The 10,400-nt window shown below is 31.5% G+C and overlaps 2 protein-coding genes across 2 annotated transcripts; both read left to right on the top strand.

Annotated features, from left to right (window-relative positions):
* Positions 1-2,166: 2,166 nt before the first annotated feature.
* On the top strand, positions 2,167-5,116 carry LOC111711338 (uncharacterized; the record flags this gene model as incomplete). Its single annotated transcript, XM_023485674.1, is given in 2 exon segments — positions 2,167-3,807; positions 4,075-5,116. Coding segments are annotated over 2 exon segments (1,854 nt in total). The 3' UTR covers positions 4,309-5,116.
* Positions 5,092-10,163, top strand: LOC111711339 (28S ribosomal protein S7, mitochondrial-like). Its single transcript, XM_023485675.1, has 8 exons — positions 5,092-5,204; positions 5,607-5,691; positions 6,117-6,152; positions 7,164-7,259; positions 7,541-7,626; positions 8,118-8,192; positions 9,438-9,551; positions 10,025-10,163. Exons 1-8 carry the CDS (start codon positions 5,116-5,118, stop codon positions 10,161-10,163), a joined length of 720 nt encoding a protein of 239 aa, XP_023341443.1. The 5' UTR covers positions 5,092-5,115.
* Positions 10,164-10,400: the final 237 nt, after the last annotated feature.

Below are 10,400 nucleotides of genomic sequence, written 5' to 3' on the forward strand. Positions count from 1 at the left end.
ATAGACCATTAATATAATTTTGTTTTTATAGGCTCTCAAATCATAAACTTAGACGTTATAAAAAAGCTTGTTAAGCTTGAAGATCTAAAACTTTAGGCCAGAAAAATACATTTAACATAAAACTTTAGTTAAATTCTCAGATAAAATCTTATATATAATTTTGAATAAATATTTATGTATATAATAGTAGGAACAAGTGTAGAGTTGGATGAGAAGATCTTCATGTGCTTCTTTAGATCACGATTTCTGGATTCAACCTGAACATCAAGATTTAAGAAAAGATCCGTAGATCTTACACGGATTGTACGAATTTTTATCCTGGAAATATACCGGTTTTTTTTTAATTTTCACTCATTTCGGCAAATTTTTCATGAAAATTTAAAAAAAAATTCTCGTCAAAATGAAGTTAGTTTAACTTATTTTCTGCATTCTTAATAATATTAGATTGATGTTTCAATTGACAATTAAAATTCATTCATAATTTTCGAGATGTGTCCTAGAAGTGTTCAATTGAGAATATGAATATCTATCTGTCTATCTTTTTAGCTATCTGTCTAGCTATCTGTCTAGCTATCTGTCTAGCTATCTGTCTAGCTATCTTTCTATCTATCTGTCTAGCTATCTGTCTAGCTATCTGTCCAGCTATCTGTCTAGCTATCTGTCTAGCTATCTGTCTAGCTATCTGTCTAGCTATCTGTCTAGCTATCTGTCTAGCTATCTGTCCAGCTATCTGTCTAGCTATCTTTCTATCTATCTGTCCAGCTATCTGTCCAGCTATCTGTCTAGCTATCTGTCTAGCTATCTGTATAGCTATCTGTCTAGCTATCTGGCTAGCTATCTATCTATCTGCATGTAAGTTTATCTATCTTTTTATCTATCTGTTTATATATCCTATCTGTCTCTCTGTTTATCAATATGTATATGTGTCTATCTGTTTCTCTGTCTATTTATCGGTCTATCTATCTGTCTGTCTGTTTATCTATCTATCTATCTGTCTCTTTTTCAGAACTGAGAACATCCTCTCAGGTTTCTTCCGTTTATCTGTAAATCTTTTCATTTTTAGTTTAATATTAACTTTCTTTTAATTGGGTGTGCAACCCCTGTACTACCTCCCACCACGCTAATTTTAATTATATAAGATCCTAAATTTACACTCCACTCTTTCTAATTATAACTTAATCATTTGTTTGTTAAATGGCCTAATTCACACTGATCTAAACAGTTTTAAAAATTAAAATCAACGCTCTTTAGTTCTCTAGTTCTCTAGTTCTCTGGTTCTCTGGTTCTCTGGTTCTATTTTCAATTATGGTTTTATTTTTCTTAAATGTACGGATTGTAGGGATTTTTTTGGAAAATTTTACTGATTGTACGGATTTTTAAAAAAATGTACGGATTTGTTAAAAAAAATGTACGGATTGTACGGATTTTTTTTCTCAAATTGTACGGATTGTACGGATTTTTTTTCGAAAATTGTACGGATTGTACGGATTTTTTCTGAAAATTTACGGATTTTTGTACGGATTTTTTCAAAAAAGTTTTGGCCACCCTGAAAGTGCTATAATCTATGCTCATTGCATAATGTTACCATTTTTAACTTGATCTCCAATATTTATGTCTCTTTTGGCCTTAAAAGAAAGAACCTGCTTGGACCCTTAATGATTTAAATGTTTTATAACACTTAAAGATAATTTTTTCCTATTTTGGAGACAAAGTTTCATGTTAAATTTGCTTACATTTATGTGAAGGTAAAGATGTGTATTTTTTTTCTTATATCAGAAACTCGATAAATTTAATTTTCTAACAAAGATGATGGAAAAATTTCTTTGTCAAAGGTTGTTATTTTTTCTTGCACATTTTTCTTTGTTAAAGGATATATGGTCTGAAACTGACACTTACTTGTGTAAATTTTTTTTAACAACTCCAACTGGCTTAATTTTTGTATTTTTTATTTAAAAATCCAACTGATAAGTTTTTGAGGAGTTGAATGCTTGTAATAACGGTTTTTTAATACACCAGTTGTGAGCCTTAAAGAGCCAGGACCTGCCAACCATAACAGTGTTGAATGGGATGTAGTGTTCAATATGGTCCTGTCCACATAAGGACTATGTCCTAGTAACTATTTACTTTTAGTAATAGTTAATAATTAATTAATAGTATTTTATGTAGAGAAGAGAAAGGGTGTCAAATATGTCGGATACTAAAGAACAATCAGAGCTTGACAATCATTCGAGAAAGATGTTTGTTTCTGTCCCTGGCACTGAGACAACAATGCCGCTTTCCCATGGAAAAGAGAACAAAAAAACTTCTGATATAGAATCTAATTTAAGAAATATATTTGTATCCGATCCGTCCAGTAGCAAGAAAGAATACCTGTCTCAAAGATTAACAACATCTGAGAAAGAGAAAACATACCCGTCTCATTGTAAGGAAAACTCTCAAGACCCAATCAAAAACTACACAATAGATCTAAAAGAGACCTATACAAGGTGTGTTGCATGTACCTACAGTATATCCAATACCAAGCATGCACTGGTTTGCAAATGCGGAATTCATTGGTACTGCAGTCAACAGTGCGTGAAATTGGTTACAGTGTGTAATGCAAGTACACTTCGGGGTAATAATCTGACCTCAGATTCTTTACACTCGTTCTACACTTGGATCAAATCATTCTACAATCTTGAAACTCTGAACATGGTGAGGGAGTATATAAGTTCTCCAGCAGGTGTGTCAAGGTCAGAGATGAAAAAGATGGCTGAAAGAGGGGATTGGAAAGCAGCTCTGATTATTGGTTTAACATATGAGCTAAGATTTGTGTGTGATTGGGATATATGTCAACTGGCACTTCGTCCCCCGTTTGAGAAAAGTCGACCTTTCAGTGATAGGAAAGCAATTAAATACTACAAGATAGCTGCAGAAAAGGGCTCAGTTGAAGCTTTTGCTGCAATTGGTAGGGCTTTATATTTGAACCTAAACCATAAGAGAGAAGCTAAAGATAACTTAATGCTCAGCAGTGATAGTTTTGAAACCTCTCTCATGTTTCTCAACCGGATCTGCTTTACGGAGCTTGATACATTCAAATCAATTGGCGATACATATCATTTGATCGGAATTGCAGGATTAATTCTTTTCAAACTGAAATCCCTGGATTCCTCAAAATCTAGAATAACTAAGGAGGCAATGGAGGCAATGGAGTTCCCACTCTTGGCCAAGTCTTATTTGCAAGTTAAATCTTGTTCTAAAGAGCTCAGATTGGAATTGATTAGCTCTGAAACATTCCATGAAACACCTGGCTATTTAGCAGTGGGTAGAATCGAAAACTCTATTTTCATACAACAGCCTGTAAAGCTTGAAAATAACTTAGGATCAAGAATGGATGCGCTTGCAACTTCAGATGATAAGTATTTTGACCGACTAAGCTTGAATCTACCAAATTATTCCTGCGAACATGACATAATATCTTGTGGAAACCTATGTAAAGAGTGTGAAGATATTACTAAGCAAAGAATATTAAGCGTCTACCGGAAGGAGTATATAATGAGCCGAGATGAAACTCTTGCTCAGCTATTTTATAGTGTTATCTTCACCCTCGAGTCTGGATTGAATAGAAGGCTGGACAACTTTAGGAACTACAGTAAACATGAGGTTATTTTCACCATCCGTTTTCTGGCACTGGAACCCATGGATCTACACCCACTACAGCTGGCCAAGGATCCCAACATATACTGGCCAATTGTTCATTACTACGGGTCTGTTTACTCTGCCCTCTTGGAAATCCTGGGTAAACAGACGGTTGATCTCATTTATAAGGCAAGGGTATATTATTAAAGTTTAACAAGTTCAGTCCTTTTTCTAGATATTTGTTTTACAGTTATGTCTGCTAGAGAAGCTTTGAATTTCTCTTCTGTGAGAGAATGTGGGGTTGGGGTGGAGGAAACTTAAAAAATTTAAATATGAATTAATGTTCTACAAAATTTTTAGTCAAGTATGAAGTCAAGTCTGAAGTCAAAGCTGAGGGGTTATGGTGTGTTTAGTGGGGGAGTTATAATTAAAATAAATATATACCCTTGAATAAAGGATGTAAGTGAATTAACAGCTTTGCCCAAAGAAGTAAGCATAATTACTGAAGAGAAGTATATGCTTAAGTGTGGATACTTTCCTTGTGTTCATCTAGACTGGGACTTTACCTTCAAGCGATGTGTTGGGTGCAAGATACGCCGTTACTGTAGTCCTAAGTGCTACAAGCTAGACAACAAGTTTCACAAGGAATGGTGTTTTATCCGACCAGGACAGGATACAGAGGAGGGTTAATATAATCTCATGTAACAATTGCATATTCTTCACATTGTAATATTTAAACGATTTTGTGAAACATGCCAAAATTATTTGCCATACATATGTCCTGAAAAAAAAATGGCAATTTAAAGCTTAAAAATAGAATTGTTTTTCTCTCTGATCTCCTAAGTCAAAAAATTACTCAAAGGAAAAAAAATATTGAGCTGAAATTTTAAAATATGTTTCTAGTTTATGAACGACAATAGAATTTTTTTTTGTTGCGTTTTTTGTTATTTCTATTTTTCAAATATGTTGATTAAAAAAAGTGCCTTAATAAGTAAAGCCAAAGACTACTATACATGTAAATGATTGTCCTAACGGAATATCGGTGCTGAAATATTAAAATATGCCTCGAGTTTTGCTAAAAGTTTTTTCAAGAATTTTGTTTTTTTTTGTCCTACTAGAAATTTGTTAAATTGAATTTATCGTATTTTACGACTGTACTTATAAACGTTTTTGGAAACTTTGCGCAAATATTTTTTCGATGACGTACAACTTTAAACTGATATAACTGATGATCTTTCTTTCTCATCTAGATGACCAAAGCCAATAAAATCTCGTGTAATTTTTATGGAACACTTAAGATTGAAAATTCAAAAATTTGATCTCAATTCTAGAAAATTGCGCAATGTTAAATGTTGATTTTTTATTTACCTTTACATTTTTTTAAATTTAATACTTTCACAAGACATAAAAAGTATGTGATCTCTAAAATACTTAACTCGCAAATATTTGACCCCCGAGGGTGTGCCAGAAATATTAAAAAATGGTTATTTTTTCAGAATGTTTCGGCCAAGCCTTGCCAGGTTTGTAAGAAATGTCGGGGCTCTAGAAAAACCTGGAGTTCGGCTGATGTGTATGTGGCCAGAGAGGTAAAAGGTTTCAAGGTTTTAAAGGTTTCAAGGTGGTTTTCAAGGTTTCAAGGTTTTCAAGGTTTTTCAAGGTTTTCAAGATGAAAAAAGTTTCGGCAAGATAAACTATTTTATTTAATTAAAAGTAATTATATTTGCAAGTAAAAGATTTTCAAGGTAAATAATCTTGAATATTATAAAATAAACATTAACTATCAAATTCGAATTAATTTCATTTTATAAAATTTACTTTAAAGAAGTTGGGTCATTTTTAAGTAACACCTCGCGTGAATTCTTAAATTAAAAATTTAAATATTTACTGAAATTGTTTTTTAATCATTTGAATCCGCTTTTATTGGATCCTGTTCCAAATACTTCGACTGGGAAATCTAATCGGCTTAAAATTCAAGCCTTACTTTTTAGGTTCGAATCTCCTTTGAGCTTGGAAGAACTAAACCAGATAAAAAATACACCTGAGTACAATAGAAAAGCTGCTGTACCTATCAAGGAAAAATAAATCAATTTTTTACATAATGTCCTCTTGACACTCTTTCTAATGTTTATAAAGAAAGGTTAAAATAACTGTTGAGTGTCGAGTAAATTTTAAGAAAATTTCGAAATTTAAATAAAAAAAATTAATTTACAAAAAAACTGAAAAATTAAAAAAGTGTTACATGCCTGATCCACAACGGTGCCTTTTGCCCTTTATTTGACTAACAATGAGAGAAATTGCATTGTTTTATATGACCTAAAAAGGTTATTTTTCAATTTTTGTCAATGTCTCTGCTGCAAAAAATCCGGTCGTCCCTGTTACATAGATCTGCAATTGAAAATTATCCAACTAACAAAGACAACTTAAACAAATATAATATCTGTCTCTAAGCTTGATTGATTGATTGATATTGAATAATATTGATTAATTGATGAATGTAGGCTGCTGCTAAAGATGCAAACATGGCATATTTCCAGGTATAAAGTTGAATAATAAGTTTTGTTTTAGTATTTACAGGATAACATAATTTTATGATTATGATTTGGTAGGTTTAAGGAATATATAAAGAATTGGTTATTTTCTCCACCATTTTCATATTTATTCTTCAAAACATAACCTACACGCGCCATTCGAATGATATTCAAAAAAGTTGTCGAAAGAGACCGCTTTTATTTATCTAGGTTTCAAAGTACAATTTACAAATTAAATCAATGCGTGGAATGATAATCCATATGAAATCATAACTGCTGGAAACCTGAACATTTTCAAAAACAAGCTCGATAACTGGCTGAATTCCTGAACGGCCAAGGAAGTTGGAAAAGAGATGTTTTAAATTATCAGACCCGTGAAATATAAACATAAACACACCAATTAAACCAATTAATAAATATATGATGAAGTGTTTATTTTGTGGTCCGTGCACGGTAAAATCCCTCAATGTACGAAAACAGACCAAAGAACAGGAGTTAATGACACATTTTTCCAAACAGATGTAAATGTAAAGAAATTCAATGAATATAATGATGGAAAAGAAAATAATTAATTCTAACTTTGATTTATTGACAAATTTTTTTGAGAAATATAATCCTAAACATCTAATTAGTTTACTAAAGAATTTTTACTATAGTTTTCTTCGTCGTTACTTAATAATTTAAAAAAACGATTCTGAAAACGTACTCACCCAAGTTCATGATTTTGAACGTCGACTTTGCGCTCAAACTCAGTAATTATACATCGTTGAAACGTTTTATATGTCTCAAATGAATCCTAAAGAATTTTTCCACAACACTGCATACTCAGTTTAACAACCTTACATAGCCGGTCTGTCCCTTTAATACTTTGTTAAGAAAGTGCAATTCGTCTTAAAATTTAATTTCATAGGAATTTATAGGAATTGTTAATTCACTTATCTTCCAGGAAGGAAACAACAAGATTAACTTATTCCGTTTAATCAACAGTTCTCTGCTTGAACAAATTCCTTTGTTTAGAACGATCTGATGAAAAAGTTTAGTAAAATGGTGACAAATCATAACGATGGCATGCTAGGAGAACAACTGATGATGAAACTTTACAATAAATTAAAGGTTTGTAGTCTATATTCATCTTTCATTGGACTAGGGGAGAGAGAAGGAAAGTAGATTATCGATTTACTGCAATCCTAGCTTTGTAAAGTTTTTTTTCTTCTAATTTGAGCCTCATTCATTGAGAGTAAATATTGAAATTATTGAATCTAGATTAGTTTTAAAAATTGTTTTTAGTTTTTCTGGAGCTTTGAAAATTATTTTCAGAACTCGGGGAGGTGGGGGAAGGGGGGCATAATTTAGATTATCTTTAAAATATTGCAATGAAGTTCCTTATATTTAAGGAGGTTCAGCTTGAGAAATTAAAGAATAATGAAAATGTCGAGGTGGACCCGACTAGAATTATTTTGGCTGCTGTAGAAAATGCTAGGTTAGTATTTGGTTCAAAATTAAAGGTTTGCTTTTGTATTGTTAATCACCTAAAAATGCCATCACTCATTTCTTTTGCAAGTCGACAAATCATATCAATTTTTGACCAATTAGACGCAACAAAAATCTGCAGTCGGCCAGCTAGAGATCGGGAAAATTCGAGTCTTGAATTGAAAGTGTCCGCAGGGGATATTATTCAGACCTGATATATTAGTGCTATTTTATATATTTTACTGACTCTGAAACTTTACAAGTGTTTTTCACGATTTCCTGATTAGATTAGATCGGTTGATGGCTGATCAATGATTGATTGATTGGTGATTGTGGATTGATTGATGAGTTATTGATTGATCGATGAGTGTGGATTGATTGAGGAGTTATTAGTTGATGGTTGATTGATTGACTGAATGGTTAATTGGTTTGTTGGCTTATTGATTGATTGATTGATTAATTGATTAATTGATTTTGATTGGTTGATTATCGTATATCCAGGCCTGTAATGAGACTAGAGAAGGTTAAGGTTGGAGCAATCACCTACATGGTTCCAACACCTATTACATCAACAAGGTACCNATGACAAACTCCTGAAAGACAAACTCCTGAAAATAAAAACTCCTGAATTTATTACTGGTTTTTGAAGATGAGTGGGAGGGGGGAATTTAATATGTAGTTCGAGGTAAGTTTTCTCCTTTAGAAGTTTCTTTTTCTCTTAAATTTTTATGTTACCATAAAAAAGCTAAAAATTTAATCGCGGAAACCAATCTTTTACCATTAATTTCTCCATTTTTTACTGTCGAAGAATATCGAATTTTCGGACAAATTAAACGAATTTAAGTGATCACGTAATTAATAAAAAAAGGACTTTTCTGAAGATTTTTTTGAATACTTTATTGGTCTTATTTTTAACATTTCCTAGTAAAAGTTAGAAAAATTTCTATTTCTCACACTGTTAACACTTTTTAGGCCTTATTTTTATCACTTCCTTAGTCTTATTTTAAACACTTCCTAGGTCCTTTTTTGATAAATTATTTGGCAATTTTTTTAACACTTGACCTAGATCTTATTTAGATTTTTTCTTAGGTCTTATTTTGTACACTTATTTGTTTTAACACTTTCTAGACCTTATTATGATTTTTTCTTAGGTTTTATTTTGAACACATATTTGTTTTAGCACTTCCTAGACCTTATTATGATTTTTTCTTAGGTCTTATTTTGAACACATATTTGTTTCAAAGGTTTCTAGACTTTATTATGATTTTTACTTAGGTCTTATTTTGAACACTTATTTGTTTCAAGACCTTATTATGATTTTTTCTTAGGTCTTATTTTGAACACATATTTGTTTCAAAGGTTTCTAGACTTTATTATGATTTTTACTTAGGTCTTATTTTGAACACTTATTTGTTTCAACACTTTCTAGACCTTATTATGATTTTTTCTTAGGTCTTATTTTGAACACTTATTTGTTTCAAAACATTCTAGACCTTATTATGATTTTGTCTTAGGTCTTATTTTGAACACTTATTTGTTTTAGCACTTTCTAGACCTTATTATGATTTTTTCTTAGGTCTTATTTTGAACACTTATTTGTTTTAGCACTTTCTAGACCTTATTATGATTTTTTCTTAGATCTTATTTTGAACACTTATTTGTTTTAACACTTCCTAGATCTTAATTTAATTTTTTCCTAGGTCTTATTTGGAACACTTATTTGTTTTAATTCCTAGATCTTAATTTAATTTTTTCCTAGGTCTTATTTGGAACACTTATTTGTTTTAACACTTCCTAGATCTTAATTTAATTTTTTCCTAGGTCATATTTTGAGGGAATGAGATGGATTCATCACGCTGCTAGAGATAACAGGGCAAACCCAAGATGGGTTTGGAGAAAGAAAAATCCTAATGAACCTGTTCCTAAATCTGTCAGGTTAAAACAGTTTTCTAAAAATGTTTGCAATACAGTGGAACCAGTAGAACAGGGAAACAGGAAGACGACCCTTAGACGCAATTTATAAATGATCAGTCGATTTTCAAGCTGTTTGCTTTATAACCACATCAAATAAGATTTCATATAAAATAATACTTTTTTCGAGTTCTTCAGAAATTGAAAAAAATGCCGAGATTACTTGTGTGTTGTTATACAATATACATATAGTCTTTATTTTATTTATTTTATTATTTCTCAAACAATTAAAGAGGTTGTTGAGTCGACATGATTTATAATAACCCTTCAATTCACAACAGCACCCTGTAATCCCTGTAATCATTTTACCTGATAATTTCCATTTGTGGGATTTCTATGGAATTTACCATTAATTGCATGGGGTTTACTTAAAAATGATGTCGACAGTCTATAAGATGGTTAAATTCCTAAAATCCTGATGATAAATTTCTGTTAAGTATCTGGGACGCCCTTGCTCGTGAAATACTAGACGCGTACGCCAACACTGGGCGTGCTGTAGCGAAGAAAATAGAATATCACAGGAAAATGTTTATTCTGATTTTAAAAATATTATTTAGCTTTAAAAAGGAAATTTAAGCTTTGATCTAACCCCGTTTTTTGAAAAGTAAATTATTTCAGCTTTTCAAAATTAATTTTGATGCATTTTGAATGACGAGAGTCAACCCAGACCGAAATATATTTTCAATAAATGTGGGACTAACATATACTTTTTTTACTCTACAGAGGTTTGGTCCATCACCATCACCGAATTTTAAATGAATTAATCCTTGTCACTCAAAAATTCATTCATTTCCCCTTTACATATTTGTTTCA

The sequence above is a fragment of the Eurytemora carolleeae genome, unplaced genomic scaffold (assembly GCF_000591075.1).
Source record: "Eurytemora carolleeae unplaced genomic scaffold, Eaff_2.0 scaffold1153, whole genome shotgun sequence".
Classification (NCBI taxonomy): Eukaryota; Metazoa; Arthropoda; class Copepoda; order Calanoida; family Temoridae; genus Eurytemora; species Eurytemora carolleeae.

Excerpts from the sequence above, each read along its gene's own strand:
- LOC111711339 (XM_023485675.1), top strand. The coding sequence starts at position 5,116 with ATGTTTCGGCCAAGCCTTGCCAGGTTTGTAAGAAATGTCGGGGCTCTA. Across the intron at positions 5,205-5,606 it reads ATGTGTATGTGGCCAGAGAG|GTTCGAATCTCCTTTGAGCT; the intron begins GTAAAAGGTTTC and ends CTTACTTTTTAG. Across the intron at positions 7,260-7,540 it reads AACTTTACAATAAATTAAAG|GAGGTTCAGCTTGAGAAATT; the intron begins GTTTGTAGTCTA and ends CTTATATTTAAG.